A 17,853-nucleotide genomic window follows, 5' to 3' on the forward strand; every position below is an offset into this window, starting at 1 on the left:
ACGGGGGTTAGGGGTGCAGGCCCCCTGGGATCTTTAGTCCCTTTGGTCAGCAAAGCATTTCGGGTTGTAGTATAGCTTAGTGTACTAAAACTGCAGAAAAAGATGCAAGAAATGCGAGATACAGACATCCCTGCGAGATATCATGCGCCAGAATGCCATAGACACACTTGGTGTCCTCCAATCCAGTACTACATGTATATTTTACGCATATATGAGTTACTAAACTTTTTCTGTTGTTTGCCGGCCTTCGTGTGTTGCCTGGGGCTTTCTCAAGACTCCCAAAAAAATTTCCCTTTTCATTTCTTATGCCAACCCCATGATATGTCAAAACCGCCATGGGGAAAGGGTCGATTGTACTCCCAAACGGAATTTAGCGGGGTGACACAGGGGAAGATGACGTCTCGATATTCGGGGCATGAAAGCACAGGACCTGTGAAGTTCTAGAATCGGTTGTGGTAAAAGTGGGCTGAGATTGCAGGCCTGTGTGCTAACGGCCCTGACTGGTATGTGCCCAAGGTGTCGATCACTTCCCGCCGCACCGCTGGCTCGCCCGAGGCGACTGATGCCTCTCTTCCCCGTCTCCTCCACCCGCCTCCGCCCACGGACGGCTGCAGCCGGCATGGAGAGCCCGTTGTCTCTGAGTCGCGGCGTGTCTCCACCAGATAAAACGGTGCCGCTCTCCTGCTTCATCCCTGCTCATTTCCACATCAAAGAAGGCCTCCAAAGTCTTCCCGCCGTGTAACTTCCTGTTATCAAGCGGCGGGCAGGCTGTCTCGTACTTCTGCCTTCACACTCCGAACACAAGTATTTAAGATGAAAAGTCATTTGTCTTTGAATTTCTGTATTTCCACTGCATTTTCAGGAACGACAAAAGCCTCAAAGTGCCGCGCCATGCTTGGGTATTTGCAAATGAACGTGTAAAACTGCGCTAAGACCTCAGTGACACTGGTCTCAGGTCAGGTCTTCTGGGTATTTGGAAGCTTATGGTATTCTGCTGTCGCACTTCCTTACATTCTTCATAATACTCTACCGCTATGCTTTCTAATGTATGTGTCAAAGTCAAAACCACATCTAATAATTCCAAGTGTATACCTAGTGATGGCGCTTTGGCTCAAGGCCCGCCATGGATTTGGATCCAGCCTCGTTTGTGCATATGTGGAGTTTGCATCACCTCCAGAAACACATCAGGTAATTTGGTGTCTCTAAATTGCACATAGTGTGTGTGGGAGCACCTGTGTGTGGACTGGCATCCCGTCCGTGGTGGTCTCCTGTCCCCTGTGAGAAGCTCCAGGTTCTCCAGTACTCTGTACTGGATAAGTGGTTACAGAAGATGGATGGAAATTCTGTGTCTGTTTGTCATTATTGTTCAGAAACACTGGCAGGTGTTGTGGAGGCTTGTTGTCAAAGGCCACCCCCTCCCCCCACTAAAATCTGGAGCAATGTCAAAAAAACAGGCCTGCATCAAACAAAATGAAATCAATGCTGTTTACTGCTAGCCTGACAAACACACTGAACCTGATTCCCTTTCATCAATAAAATACAGAGTGTTAGCAAGGTAAGAGCACATAACCGGAGCAGACAGGCAGCGCACACCTTCTCCGTGGACTGCGCCGTGCCAAAGAAGATGGGCACGAAGGCCAGCCAGACGATGCAGGTGGTGTACATGGTGAAGCCGATGGGCTTGGCCTCGTTGAAGGTCTCGGGCACGCCCCTGCTCTTCACGGCGTAGACGGTGCACGTCACCATGAGTACGATGCTGTAGCTGAGGCAGGAGATGAGGGACAGGTCGGACATGTCACACTTCAGGATGCCCCGCGCCAGTTCCGGGTTGGGTGGCCGTAGCTCCTCGTAGTCGATGATGGTGTGCGGGGGCACCACGGCCAACCAGATGAACACCCCCACCACCTGTGGAAACATGGACCCAGCTGACGTGGCTTAGACTGTCATGCAGACAAGGTCGTCCAGTTGCTCTGCAGGTTTCCCCTTTCTACGCCTAGCAACACATCTCATTTTCCCGCAATACCCCAGACCGGACTTAGAAACCGGCCCATGTTGCTAAGAAACCCGGTGACGACACAGACGTTCAACAGCACCACAGAAGCAGACATCCTGCAAGGCCAGCGACACGCTGCCGTTCGCCATGACCATTATTTAACGTCACAACTTTGTGGGGGAAAGTTCTGCTTCTTGCTTGCAGTCTGCGAGGGGGAGGCAGACAGACGATGGCAGGCAAGAGCGAGCAGCTGCTGCCATCACGGTGTGCGCAGCAGGGTCTGCGGGCTCATTTCGTTCTCCTTCACCCCCTCCCCCGTCTCCCCCAGCCTCAGTTTTAGCTGAGAGTGCCGCTGATAGCCTGGAATATTGTCCCCTTTAACTTAATTATATTGACATCGTATTGTTGCGTTCCACATGTGCTAAAGAATAGGAAGAGGGATGACAAAAAATGAGTCTCATAGAGTAATGTACCAGGGAGTATTTAGGACATTCCTATACCCGTGGGATTTACTTACCTGGTCTCACTGGATCAAATGGTATAATCTGAAGTTTAAAGGAGATTATAGCCGCCGATAAATATCAATAAGAACAGATTAACGGGGTTTAGAAGACACACATCCAGATTCTGTCACGGGTAGAACGGCACAGGGACTCACTTGCACAGAAATAAGGACAAAGGTGATGACGAGTTGGGAGGTGGGGCTGATGAACTTGGGCGGAGTGACGGACTTCTTGCCCTGCTCGAAGATGCGGTAGATGCGGTTGGTCTTGGTGAGCATGGCGGAATAGCTTATGCACGTGCCGAGGCCGAGCAGAAGACGCCGGAAGGCGCACACCGCTGTGTCCGGCTCAGCAATCATCAGGAAAGTAATGAGGTAGATGAGGAAGATGCCCGTCAGCAGCACGTAGCTGAGCTCGCGGCCAGACGCGCGCACGATGGGCGTGTCGTTGAAGCGGATGAAGGTGACCACCACGAAGGAGGTGGCTAAGATGCCCAGGATGGCCAGAAAGACGGGGATGATGGCCCAGGGTGAGTGCCACTCCAGCTTGATGATGGGCGTGGGCCGGCAGCTGGTGCGGTTCTGTGTGGGCCTCATGTTGAAAGGGCAGCCCTCGCACGTGAACTCGTCCAGCTGGTACTGGTAGCCGTCGCACAGCTCGCAGTGCCAACAGCACGGCACGCCCTTCACCATCTTCTTCCTCTCGCCTGGGTTGCAGGGGAAGCTGCACACGGAGTCTGGAATCTGCCGGTCCCCACCCGACCACTGCATCTCCTCCACCTGAGACAGGAGATGGAGAACACCATCGATATCGGGGAACTCCCACCGAAACACTGGAGAACTTAATGAGCTTTATTTACGTTGAGTCGCAGGTTGTTGGTCCACTGGCCAATGACCTTGTAACCCGGGTTGGTAGTGTTGGACAGCTGATACTGGAAGATGTCGTAGCGCCCAGGGGCGTCTCCATTCTCGTTGAAAAGGACGGCGGTTCCCGCACTGCCTGCACAAGGACACAGTCTGACCCTTAATGATGCCACCTGCCAGCACATCCAAGGCGCCTGTTCACCATGATTCATACACCACATTCATCCGTTTCAAGGTTTTACGAAAACGCCAAACCCAGCATTCAAACGCAGAGCAATATTACAGTACATTCCACAATAACATCAGGCAAGAACACAGGGCTTGATCAATGACTTAAGTCACGGTGACTGAAATCCTTGTGACCTACACTTTTTTCAAGGGAGGTGCAACTGTCTGACCCGACGTCTCCAGAGCTGTGGAAAGGATAGCCAGCCGCAGCTTTGTGAGTCTGCATATACTCCCCATGTCCGATTCCTCTGGATGCCTCTCACAGATTGGCAAACTGATGTTTCTGCACTGCGCATAGTTTGCCCTACATTCACTTGTTTGCACGTTAAATGCATGTCCGTCTGTGCTCTACATACCTTGCTGCTGTACGCACAACTATTTCCCTCTGGGACCAATAAAGCTGGTCTAATCTAATAGTGTGTGATCGTATATGAGCCCTGTGATGACTGGCATGCCACTAGCCTAGGGAGTCTTCCTGCCTTAAGCCCTGTGCTTTGTGGGTTACACTCCAGGCGCACCGCACCCCTGCATGGATAAGCAATAAGGACAGATGAATATAATGTTTACCCCCTGCCTGCTGATCATGAACGAGGACCCTGGAGCAGCAAAAAGGCTGCCCTGTGGCACATTAAAGTTCCCATATTTTACGTTTCCATGTGCAAAGGATGTTAGGAGCCTGCATTCATGAGTCACGTCGCATGTTAATCCGGTCCCTTGAGGCGCCCGCTTCACAGCGGGCTCCCGCGCAACCGAAGTAGTGCTGCAGAGAGGCAGAGCCCCTCCGGAAAGCCGCTCAGCCGCTAATGCGTCGGCGCGGGAAACGGCTTTCTGCACAAAGGCAGCCCCAGAGAAGCGGCCCTCAGCGGAGAGGTGGCCGCGGGCAGTCACAGCGGATTACAGAGACAGGCTCTCCATGAGCTGGCGTGCTGGGGAGTCTTTAAAAACACCTCCCCACAGCTAGAGGAGGCACCACTCTGCACTGCCATCCCCTCCACCTTTGCCTGGCTGCCCTGCTCAGCTCTGAAGTCTGGAACACGGAGAGAAAATCAAGATGGTCACCTGAGGTCACCCAGAGCAAATGACCGGCAGGGTGTGACACTAACAACTGAAGCCAAGGTCCAAGGGGAGAAATGGAAGGCCAGAGAAGATGGGACGCCTGCCTGCTTCAGTAAGCATCAGAAAGAACTTCCAGATTCGCAGAGAATCACACTAAATAGTAAAGCAGCACAAAGGAAACCTCGTAGAGATAGAAGATCAAAACATGAAGCCAACGTTAAGGGAGATTCTTTACAGAAAGGTAACTGTGACCAATCTGTGTCTGATTGACAACTGTACTTTTCTGCCAGCTTGAATTCAAGAAACACACACACACACTTTTTTGGCATTTGTACAAGTGCAGGCAGAGTGCAATGCTCTCCATAGATTTGGGGTCAGTGCCGGGTCAGATAATGTGCGGCGCCCCAGGAGATGGGGGTTAAGGGCCTTGCTCAGGGGCCCACAGACATGTGGCTGTTCTGCCAAGGCTGGGGCTCGAACTGGCAATCTTCTGATCACAGATATAGAGACTTAGCTCATCGAGCCACTCACCCCCCCCCCCCCCCACACACTGTCTTCCACTGCTCAGATGTTATTTATTATCATAATAAATACAAAGTCTTTTCAATTATTAACTCCACAACACCTTTGAATTATTGTCCATCCATTCATCCATCCATCCATCCATCCATTTTCTATACTGGCTTATCCAGTTCAGGACCGCAGATGTCTGGAACATAGCCCAGAGGCTACAGCCGCAAGGTTTCCATTGCTGTTTTTAGCTGACTCCTTATTCAAAAGGGTTTTTTTAGCAACTCCTCTTATTTACAATACACATATAGGGAGAGGATGTAGATCATTCTCCAAGTAACACAAACTTCCTGCTGCTGATCTGTAAAACAGAGCAAGAGGCATGAACAGCTACTGAGACACTGAAGACACCAAAACCAAGAGGAGATGTTCATTATTCAGTGATGTCATAATAAATAATGAATGTGTTTCCTCCTGCACCTGTCATTCTGCCCACTTCACCGTGTAGCTTGGCTCAGTAACAGAACAGACAATTTACGTGCTACTGACAGGTGTTGCTTTTTTCCTTTGAGTAGAAGAGGACCCTGACAAAGGCAGATGCCTAGGGCAGTACTGGGGTACCAGTGCCCCCCAACCATTCCTCCCCCCATCCCCCCCCCCACCAAAGCGACTGACAACTTTTACCATCACCGCATGCTCGACAACTGTTTCTGCTGACACCCCCAACCCCATCCGCTAGGTGGCAACTACTGTTGCCACCTTTCTGGTCCCCTGATATGTATGCTGGCACGAGTTAAACTGGGTAGTGGGGTTTGCTGGTGTTGGGGGGGGGGGGAGGGAGCACAGGCTTCAACCAGCACTGTTACTGTCTAATTATCTCCATAACAATGAGAACCACGTTGGATATAATGGGCAGATAACATACCATGGAAAACAAGGGTGTGGCTTTCTGAAAGGAATATTGCGGAAACCCCGGCAGAAACCACTGCGCCCAATCTCCCTCTCAGGGACACATCTCACCTACTCTACTCACTCAGTGACTGAGTACAGCTGAGAACAGGGCCTGGCCACCCACCTGCCCCAAAACATGCCTGCGCTCCACACTGGCCCCGCATTTCCCCGGCGGCCGCTTACGCCATACTCACCATTAAAGTTAACCGCGCGAATGTATTTCAGCAGCAGGCGTCCCTCCACCGGGTCCATCTTGTCGCAGACGCCCGTGTGGCCGGGGCAAAGGTCCACATGCATGGTATGCAGGGCGTGCGCCACGGCGTAGACGGCATCGATGACGAACTGCACCTTCCCCTCCTGCTCATAGTGAGAGTCGCGGCTGATCCTCTCCTCCCCTGCCGGACAGGGCGACACAGAGGTCAGGAAGGTGGCTACATTCCTTCAGGACCTGTCTCGCTATCGACATCTATTTATATCTGTGACCGATTTGAAAAGCAGGCTCGTATATTACAAACATCACGGCTTACAGTGATGCAGCACTGCGCCCTTAAAAGTCTTTCAACAATTTTCATCTTCTATATCTTCTAATGAAGCAAATTAATGTCTGGCTTGGCTGGTTCTTTCACTTTCTGTGTTTGTTAATTAAGGCTTTGTTTGATACTGTCCAACATGTGTGAGAGATGAGAAATTTCCTTATTAATTATCCTAATACTTAGCAGGTCATTAATATGCATTCTAAAAAATAGGACACAGTGCATTTCGTTACTGCACAGCTGTCAAGGTCTTGTAACTTTAGGGTTTTAGTGTTTTATAGGGAGATATGCTGTTGTCAGGCACATGGGCAGGTCAAACTAAACAAATCTGTTAAAAGCATCCAGGTGAGCCACTCAGTAAACTGGTACGTTGTTTTAGATAAAAGCACCGAAATAACAACTTAATATTCTGCAAGAACACACCTTCTGTTCATTATCAGGTTTCAGATTTCCATTATGTCTTGCTGATACTTCCATTACAATTGATTTCATATTTTAGTTCACCTCACTCACAGATGTACTGTATATTTCCGCTTGACAAAAGACTTTAACAGAAAAAAGCAGAAATCTCTTAAAGAGAATAATGAAAAGGGAAGTGTGACAGTAACTCCACAGAGTGCTATCACACCTGAGGAGGTATTATTTTGAAATCCCTGATTATACATTCACTTTACAGGCAGTTTCAGCAGGCACCTGTAAAGGTCCTTATCAGTTCGTGCCACATCAAGCCTTGACACAGGGCTTGTACCAACTTACCTGTGCATTTTTTCTTGTCACTGTCCAGTTTGATGCCCGGCCGCGTCAACTTGCACCTGAAGTCGTCTTCCCAGAATTCTGCAAACCAAATGTTTCGCCGGTTGTTCTCCAGGGATCTTGATGTGAAATACTGATCAAATCCTGTGCCAGAGACAAACAGAGGTATTATTACTCATGCCTGATAGGAGTGGATGGTGCTTTCAGATTTGTACAGTACCACCCTATGACGGATACATTGTTTTATTACCGCATATCAGGATAATTTAATATAAATCGTCCAGTCATACTAATTTCTGGACTGGCATGAGCTTGATTATAAAAACATTATATTGTGATTGTGCCATAGAATTATACAATTGAAATGTCTTTAATTGTGCTTTGAAATGGGCTTGTACTACACCCTCATGTTTTGGTGCCTCCCAGCGCTGTCTAGCAGCTGAAAAAAGGATGGGAGAGTGTGGTTTGAAATATGCATAACCATTGATGATGGCACTGATGGGAATGAACCACTGCAGCCATAAAAATCTATACTTTTATCCAGAGAAAGAGAGGGCAACATAATAAATTATTTTGTTCTCCTCTCAACACTGCCATTAACTACAATGAACACTGAACACTACAATGAACAATAAATCACCCAAATATTACATTTATTTGACCAGTATGTTATACGTTTCCCTTTGCCGGGAAACCAGTAAATGCTCTGCAATTAAGCTAATTGAATTGCATGAAAGATTGCGGTCTGGTCATAACATTTCGATTTTGAAAATAAATACACACGTAAACAACTAAATAAATCAGCTCAGCTCAATGCTCTCGCCGTTGTGTTAGCAAACACATCTCTCTGCCCATATGCGTACAGCTGTCACCTCAGGACCAGGCCAAGGTCAAACAGTAGTACAAGGATGGCATCCAAACCGGGGGGGGGAGGAGATTAGCCAACAGGAGTCAGTTATGATTCACTAACAACAGCAGAGGCATCAAATTCGGCATCATGACGACAGCAGGCAAATTTTAAGTAATATTCATCAACCAGAATGTAATAAATCAAAGCACTGACAAACAAATTAGTAACATCACAGCCTTCTCCTTACTTCTCCTTATGGATAAATGGACAAGAACTAAAAAAATAAAGACAGTAATTTTATTGAAAGGCAATTGGTTTAGTGCTCATTTTAGACAATTTGATTTATGAGTTAACATGTAAGATCACCTTAAATTAAAGTGGATGAAATCCTGGTAAAACATCTGAGATATTTTTTGTCATTTAGCCAGGAAGCCCAGACTTCTCTCTGCCCTTCTAAACCACCTCTGGTATTGGTTTAGGATTTCGGCACTTCTGACAGAGTTGTCCAAACAATATTAGCGCCCTGACAGCCTATAGGCTGGGGGAGGCCTTCAGGGAAGGCCAGCAGGGCTCAAATGAACAAAAAGGCTTCATTAAACAAAAGCACAAAACAAAACAGAGGGGGGGCAACTTCCCACTGGCTCCCCCATCTCTTCTCCTGCCCTCCTCTCTCCAACCAACACATTACATCTAAGATGATATAAGATGATATAAAAGCAAATATATTTTCAAAATAACTTTTTCAAGCTCTGATATGTTGATCAGCAAACTATCCTACTGTAAATATTTCTCATGCACATATATACTTAATTAATTTCATATGACTATTTGCTTAAAGGGGCCTTATTATGCTCATTTTCACAGTTCATATTTTTATTTTTCGGATGTACTAGAACATATTTACATATTTATAAATTCTAAAAACACATAATATTTTCTCGTACTATACATCCCAATTCACTCTATAACTCATGTCTATAACTGTCTGAAATGCTCAATTATAGCTTCTTACAGCCCACCCACAATGAGCCTCGGGTACTCTGATTGGTCAGCTTGTCCGATTGGTCGGCTTGTCCTACATGTTCCGCCCCTGTCTTGCAGTGTGCAGGTAGGCAGCCAATAAGGATTGTGTTTCAAGGTGATTTTATCATGTCACAGACGTGAGGGCTAGAATTCCAGCGAGGTGATTCGGGCAGATTAGAGAAGAGTGGTTTCTGCGGTAAGAGTTACTCCCTTTGACATGTACTTTGGGCCTTTACAGACCATTTACATGCACATTAAGCTATAAACACAGTATATGAAAGGGAAAAACCAGAAGAGTAAAATATGGCCCCTTTAAATGAAAGCAATAGTAAATATCAAATAAATCTGTCATGTGATATTAACTTAGATGCATTCTTCCTCAATTAGAAGAGACACTTGTAGATGAAAATGCGCTGCTTGTTTTGGACGTACCGTCGATGGAGGCTCTTTTGGGCAGTATCGTGACGGCCCCCTCAGCCACCTCCTCCTGGTCTAATATAGGGGAACTCTTGGCTCCCCAGCTGTCAGACCCCACAAACTGGAAGTGCCCCGTCAGATTCGCCTTCTTTGCCGCCTCCAACACTCGTCTACATAGGAACAAGGTTATAAAAAAAACTACATTTATCACATAAAAAAGATGAGAACAGCCAGAACTTAGGACTTAACAACTGAAAACACCTGGATGCTCTTCCCTCCATTTCCATATAAATTCCTGCTCTACAGAAGGCACTTGTTATCAAATTCCTACCAAATTTAAAAATAACTAAATGTATTGTCCAGATCAGCCCTTAATATGAACCACAATTAAACTGCTCCAGATTCAAAAGAGGCATTTTAAGAAATCCACAGGTGTTGGACAAGCCACAGTGCGCACCGTACCACACGGGACATACCTCCCATGCTCACAAAGTGACATTTGCATTATTAATATTACTCTTTGTCTAAAACATGCATTTTATAATGAAAAGTAATACGGTAAAACAGGAGTGCTTTGCAATAGGAGAGCAGAATTTTCTAAAGGTGGCTTAAAACTGATACAGATTCCATTTTAATCTACGGTATTTAAAAGCCGAACAGGACAGGCTGAAATATGAGGCCTCTTGATATGGTTCAATACACAGAAAGCAAGGCTTTTAATTCAGTGCCGCATACCTGGAGTGACAGTCACAGGCTTTTGTTAGACACAGCAGTACCGAGATGAGGAATGCTTACGTAAATGGTTAAACTTAGCTACACGTGTTATGGCAGTAGCCTGGATGACTACTTTAGTTCCACATGTTGGAAACATCTACCAGAATTATGAGTTCAATTACTGCCTGAATTTTAAAGAGAAAAAAATAAAAACATTTTTTTTCACCAACTAGCCTCGTGAAGCAGTCGTATCCAGGAAGTACGGGTCACACGATGTACAACTCCAGGCTCCCCTCAAACGACTAATTTACCAGAATCTACTTGCAGTGTCCTGAAAACTGACCAGTCTTTGTCAATAGATGTACTAATACCTGTATTTATATGGGTATTAATAGTGCTCTTTTTGAAGGGTAGCTTCATCTTACCAGCTCCCACTGGCAACTGCAGTTGCAAACCCGCCCCCCGCAGACCCTCTCGTCATTTGAATCCTGCAGGCTGGCTCTGCTCTGTATGCTCTCAGTACTTATCTTTGCGCTCTGCCAGCTGCACTACTTTCATATAGCTTATTGCCAGTTACACCAACCATTCGTATGAAATGTACGGATAAGAAAATCCTCTTTCTGATTTTCCTGTTTTCTATGCAATAACTTCTGTATTGTCTACTGCAGGGGTGTCAAACTCCAGTCCTGGGGGGCCGGAGTCCTGCACATTTTTGAGTTTCCCCTCATTTAACACACGTGATTCAACTCCTTTTGCTGGCCCTGATGCGCTACATTTACTAATAGGATCCAATATGGCCAAGGCCACACAGCTCTTGAGCTGAATCATTTGTGGGGGAACAGGGAAAGAACTAAGTTACACAGGGCTCCGAACCCCCAGGACTCGAGTTTGACATCCCTGGTCTACTGCATAGATCTCTGTTTTCTCTGCTACTGGAAAACCAATGTAATTTCAGGTGCTGTTCCCGATTATCCTGGCATGAATGCACACTAATATATATTTTGTTCATTTATTTGTTCGCTTTATTGCCCGGCCTGTGTTTCATGCCTGCTGGTAGACAGCTTCAGTAATTTAAGTAAGTCCCAGATCACACTCTGCTTTTTCATTTGATTTAAGGGAAGAAACAAGAAACGATGGGAGGCCTTTGTCTAAAGGCATAGGTTTGGTTTCTATACTGGTAGCAGAACCAAATCAGCCCCAAACCCCCCCTCCGCCCCCCCAGACATACAAGGTACTCCCACAATATTGATAGAGAGATTACACTGTCATCTACACCCAATTCTACGCTCTTGCCTTTGTCTTAAAAAAAATGATCAGAATAAAAATCTTAATACATCTTAAAAGTAAAGTTGGAGAACTACACAGAAAGACGTGGATTTTCAAGGCAATCTTCAACTTTCCTTGAATGAAAATGAAATTGTTGATGATTTACCTGTAACGTCTTTGGCTGAAATTCTATTTTAATGGCAAAGAAAAGCTTACTTTATGTCATCCTCATTGGCGAAGATGATAACCCCACGCGCATTGGAGGTCTCCATCAATCGCTTAATGATCTTATCAAACTCGCCAAGTTTGGGCTCGCGGGGAATCTTCATAGACTGTGCTATACAAAGACCTCCTGAGGGGGGAAGGAGAAGACACAACACCGTAACCCCCATGGCAAGAGGAAATCCAAAATCACACGCGATTCCAAAATACACAATCGGTAAATAGGTGGTGGCAGGGTCAGCTTCTGTTTGGTCAACTCTTCAGTGTGCAGATGGCTGCATGGCTCAATGAGCTGAGGGTGCAGCTGTTAGCCACTCTGTTTTGTGTTTGAATCCCGCCTCCTCTCTTTCTGTATTTTGTTCCCTAGTGTTTCATTGGTTTCATCAGTTTTTATAGTTCCTGTGATTTTGTGCTTTGTTTTCTGTTTTGGTTTCTTGCTTTGTGCCTTGGTTGCATTTTACCTGTGTTTCTTATTCCCCAGTGTTAGATTCTGTTTTTCCTTGTTTCTTTGTCAGTTCTTAATTTCCCTGTTTAATTTGAGTTCCTTGAGTTAATCATTAGTTTCACCAGTTGCCTGTTCTTGTGCCTGCCCTTGTGTGTTTACCTTGTTGCCCTCCCGGATTGGTTAATCGTGTGTCTCACTCCTGTCATTATCCGTTTTAGTTTCTGTATTTAAATTCCTGTCTTAGTTTAGTTCCCTAGTGGGTCACTGATGTATGTTGTTTCACACAAATTTTTGTACTGTATCTGCTTCTTGTTGCTCTGACCTTTTTGTAATTAGTCTTTGCTTATGCCTTTAGTTTTGACCCCTTGTGTTGTGTTTTCAGTCTTATTAATTAACCCCGTTCGTCCTCTGAGCTGCCAGTGGCTCATTCACCGTCCTTCTTGCCTACACCATGCCCCACCCACGTTCCGTCTCTGCTTGAGTTCATGACAAGTAGGAAGGTGCCCAAGTAACGTAAATCTCTGTTTGGCTTGAATGCGCTTTCATGCGTTTTGCATAGCAGAGTAACACACATCGACGTGCCAGTCCAGGGAGGAACGCCCAATAGTCAGCCAGCTCAGTTAGCCCTGGTGTTTTGATAGGCAAGTGCCGATTTTAGGGATGTAACAAACTGATTCGGAACGAAAATCTGGTTCCATTTTCTACAATTCAGTACCTCCATTCCCACTCAAATTTATAAGGAAATCAGATAGAAACCAACAAATCGACACACCAGTCACATCACTTCATATTACTGTAATATTTTCTCAAGTTATGATCCACTCCTGGAGTTTTGCAGTAAAAAATAAATAGTGACTTTTTTTTTTTTAAAATAAATGCACTTCGTTACATTCAATGTGTTCAGTTTTTTCTCCTCAGAAACCTCAACTATTTTGCTTTAAACTCTGTTTGTTCCTTACTTTAGAGAAAGAATTAACTCCACAAATAACATATCCTTTATGAACATCTTTCCAGCTTGCAGCTTTGTAAAAAAACAACTGTTAATCCGTGCTGGCTAGGCATATACACCAAATGGAAAGATTCAGTAATTCAACACTTTCTCAGTCTGACATTTCAATAGCATTCTTTAATGCATCCACTGAGCCTGCTTAATAAATCATGTGTAAATTGTCTTTCTGAAGGGTTTATGTTTGGCCATGTTCTATTCTGCATTGCAGTTGTTTGTTGACAGTACCTGTCTCCCGGGAGATTTGGATGAAGGCATCAACTCCACTTTCGCCATAGTTTCCTTCAGAAGCAAGTGTCGACACATAATTCCAGCCCATCGCCTTGACAATGTCCACCATAGCCTGAGCCTGGTATGAATCGGGCGGAACAACTCTCGAGAAGAAGTCGTAGCGGTTGTTGTCGCTCAGCTCTGGGGCTGTGGAGGCATAACTCACCTGTGGGATCTGAAGCAAAGTATAAGAACATGTTTTTACATCAATGACTTACTGCCTGTAAAAAATATATTAGGTAACACCTCAGCAGCATACAGAGCTCAGAGAAAGTCATGGGGCGCTTGCTTAATTCTGTAAAAATGTGTGTGTACAACAATTTATATCATGGTATTTTTCAAAGTTATATCGGTTTCACGGTATATGACAGTATTTTTTTTTTTAAAGTATGACTGGACGTTTACCACATTTTACAGGATTTTACACATTTTTGTTTTACGTTTTTGATGACGGGGGATTCCACATGAGGTACCGGGGGGGTGTGGCACACAGGAGGATCAGCACGAGCAGGGCATGACACATGCTTACTTGTGCATGTAGAGTTGAGTACCCTTAAAATAAATAACGAATAACGACTTAAGAACATTTCAAGTTAGGAACGGCCGTTCCAAACGTATCTCGTTCGTAAGTAGAGGAGTGTCTGTATATAATGTGCAAATAGGTATAACAAATATGTAAACAAATCAATACAGTAATGATTTTAGTTATAAAGCCAAAAAAATGCAATATTTCTACTGAAAATAAGTAAACATCCCAAGACTTTCCGTTAGCAATGTGGATGTACAGCGTAAAGGAGCCACTATTGTACCCCTGACCTGAGGGGCAGCAATTTGCCAAAAACTGACTAATTCCTGAGTTCTCGCATATGCAGTTTTTCAAAACATTCCTGGATCGCGGTTTGAACTCGCCGTTTGAAATTATATCAACTTTAACCCTTTCCTTGACTACCCTGTATACAGTGTTGCTCTGCTCATTGAACCTGTGTAGTTGTTTGTGGCTGGACTCACAGAATGCAGTCATTTGTCCCCCATTCTCATAATAATACCATACAGTAATAACAACAATACCACAATAATCCCACCAGCATCATTAACTTCTTGAACCAATCTCACTTTACTTCTATTTCTATTACCACTGTTTCTATTACAATGTTCAAGAGAAACTTTTCTGGCATCACTGAGTCATAGAGTCTGCATTTCAAATAAGACGTTTATTTTTAAAGTGTTTAAAAATGAAATTAACAGCTGAATGACATTCCCAAATGATTAAGTGTCAGCTGAAGCACAGCAGTGAGTCAGTATGCTGCGTCTGTGTTCCTGGACAATGGCTGACTGCTGGTGTCTACGTGCTGAGGGACAATAGCACTTCTTTCAACAGTTACAGAACTGGAAAGGTATTGTTCAACAGAGGTCTACAGCAGTGACTCCAGAAACTGCAGAAGACTGAGGCAAAGTTCTAAAAATAAAAAAAGCATTTATAGAGAGCATAATATCACAATGAACTGAGTAGATCACCTACACATTTAGGCCTTTTTGGGTGTGATTCAAGTATCATTATCTGATATACCTTTCACATAGCAGTCACCAAATGGTTCAATGAAACAAGCAAAAGACAATGGCCTACAGTCAAGCACATTTATCAACAAATGAGACAAACATGATTGTATATCATTTTAACATCCCTATCTAAAGTGAGCTGGCATTTTCAAAGTTAAGACTAACAACTCCATAAGATACTTTACATAACTGGCATGCAGTGCTGTTCAACCCATTAGGCAACATAGTTGGCTTAGGGGGCCTGTTTCATTTTCTCTTGGATGTTCCACATGCACCTCTGCTTGCTGGGGGGTGGTGGTGATGAAGCTTTGCAGGGGGAGGGGGGCATGCTGTCTAAGGTGGATCCCAGACTTGGGCCCTGTATTGTTTGAGACACCCCCCCCCCACAAATACTTGACACATTCTTAACAGTTGCCTTAGATACATTTTATGTGTGAGTTTCTAATTAAATTCTTTCTATTATAATTATTAGTTGTAACTAAACAATATTATCCAAATAAAAGATGAGAACCCAGTTGGAAAAAAAATCAGTTGAATATCAAATTGCAGTGGAAAAACACATAATATGAAATATGGTGATATGAGCATTAGTTTGAAAAATAAAGGAGATGATTATTTTACCCATATACTGCTCTCTTAATGAGGCGGCTTAGTGAAATGAGCTTGGCGCTCATGGCTGTTTCATCTCTGTCTGCTTGTCTGGTCTTTGAAAGTGGTGCATATAAGGCGGGGGGGGGGGAGCTGGATTGATTGTTAGAGAAACGGTATCTAGGCACGGAACTGCCAGGTTGTGAGGGAGGAATGAGGGGGAAGAACCATGCGACAGATTATCTGGGTGGATTAACAACGTTTTAGTCAAACGGCGTTAACTGCAGAGGGAGGGAGATCGAGATCAGCAGACAATACAATAAGCACAATACACTTAAAACCTGTGGCCAAAGGGCTGTCCTGCTCACTGCTGCAGCCTCACTTTACACCCATAACTTCAGAAATCTCGCTATTGTTCCCCACCCTCTGCTAATTTAACCAATAAGCACAGCGATGCGGTTCAGTGCTATAAACGCATCGAGTGAAGCTTCACATGAAAAACACTAGCATTCATTTGTACAGTGAAATATGCAATTTCCAAACACCCTAATGGATTATTTCAACATCCTAGTAGCTCTGTTTGTACAGTAGATATATTACAAATGAAGTACAATACTTACTATCTATAACTTATTCTAAAGACAAAAGCGGCCAAAGGTTGTTCCTGCCAGCTGTAGTTAGGATGGGAAAACATTTCGAAAAGTTGAAACGAACGACAGACTTTACGGAAGTTGTTTTATGTCATGAGCAGCTGTTAACAGCTAAGAACAGTAGTCTCTTTGGAGAAATAATCACAAAATCGCCTGAGTCATTGTGAGATAATTAACATAATGTTTTGTTTGCCAAAACAGACAGGAGGGGTTGCTGAAGCATCCTCACAGTACCTTACAGTACTTGCTGTGCTATTGAATTAGGCCGAAGAATAATTCGGTCCCTGTAGCTAATAGCCTGCACACTTTCGGTACAGTTTCCAAAACTTTAACGAGCTTAAACGAGTTCCACAGTTACATATATCAAACAGGCTATAATCACTTTCCATAATACTCAGTTTAGCTTACTGGACAGCAAACAGCTAGGCTAACAAAACCAGGCGGCGGACGGATTCCATTACTCATGTATAAATACAAGGCCACCATTTTAAAATGATCTGATAAATGCTGAGCGAGCCATTAAACAGGCTGATTGATAGGTAAGTCTTTATATGTGAAACCTTAAAATGTCCTTTATAATGATGACGCGTTCATGTTTGTAAGTCCCTGCACATCTTGCTGTATGCTATGGATATGGCCCTGTAATGCAGTGGTCTGCACTGCATCATTTCCGCCCAAAATATCTTTCTAAAAAGCGATCACTGCAAAGCGTGAGCCATCATTTTGGTCTCACAGTATGTCACATTCTGATGTGCTTATTATGTGTTATCTGCCTCGCTTGCATGTTGCTTTGCAAAAAAGCATCTGTGAAATAAATAAATGTAAATGTAAATCCCTTAGCTTATACTCTTGCCAACAACTCATGTATTTTTTTTTTGCTCCTGAGCCTCATTTAAATACTTCATTGTGCGGAAAGTGTCATTAAGACCCAAAGTATGACTTGTAGTTGTGAAAAAAAATCATCTATCACTTATGCATATAAGAAAGCCCACAATTAACCCATCTTCTCTCCATAAGTCAGACTTAGAGCAAGATTTGTCTTCAAACACTCATATTTCTAACTGTGCTCAGACACCTGAAAAGATTCCATTTGAAAATTATAATTGAATGCATCATTTGAGCACAGGGAGGGAACAGAAGGCTCGCATTTGTCTGAAAAAAAGGCACAGCCATTTTTCAAAGAGAACCTTTCATTTCCTGTTATTGGGAATAATTATATAAATTGTATTTAACTTCTGACCATAAGGCCCAGGCATTAAAATGAATATTAGTGCATACAGGTCTCAGTATTAAAGGTTAAAAATTGAGCACCTGAAGCTGTTCCTTGAACCAAAAAGGTCTTCATGAAAAAATGATAAAATGCGTTCCACAACACATCCTCTCTACTGCAGCCAGGGCTCCGTTGCAACCAGTGTGTGATTACGCAACGGCAGGGACAACGACGCATCCTGCGGC

The 17,853-nt window shown here is 44.4% G+C and overlaps 1 protein-coding gene across 1 annotated transcript in view; it reads right to left on the reverse strand.

Annotated features, from left to right (window-relative positions):
• Window positions 1-17,853, reverse strand: part of grm6a (glutamate receptor, metabotropic 6a) — a 51,951-nt gene that overhangs the window by 11,373 nt on the left and 22,725 nt on the right. The window contains exons 3-10 of the mRNA XM_049016706.1: window positions 13,562-13,778; window positions 11,877-12,012; window positions 9,696-9,850; window positions 7,394-7,534; window positions 6,299-6,499; window positions 3,356-3,495; window positions 2,652-3,275; window positions 1,594-1,905 (exon numbers count right to left, since the gene is read on the reverse strand). Coding sequence (XP_048872663.1) covers window positions 1,594-1,905; window positions 2,652-3,275; window positions 3,356-3,495; window positions 6,299-6,499; window positions 7,394-7,534; window positions 9,696-9,850; window positions 11,877-12,012; window positions 13,562-13,778 — 1,926 coding nt within the window. The remainder of the gene's footprint in view (window positions 1-1,593; window positions 1,906-2,651; window positions 3,276-3,355; window positions 3,496-6,298; window positions 6,500-7,393; window positions 7,535-9,695; window positions 9,851-11,876; window positions 12,013-13,561; window positions 13,779-17,853) is intronic.

This window comes from Brienomyrus brachyistius, chromosome 6, assembly GCF_023856365.1.
Source record: "Brienomyrus brachyistius isolate T26 chromosome 6, BBRACH_0.4, whole genome shotgun sequence".
Lineage (NCBI taxonomy): Eukaryota > Metazoa > Chordata > Actinopteri > Osteoglossiformes > Mormyridae > Brienomyrus > Brienomyrus brachyistius.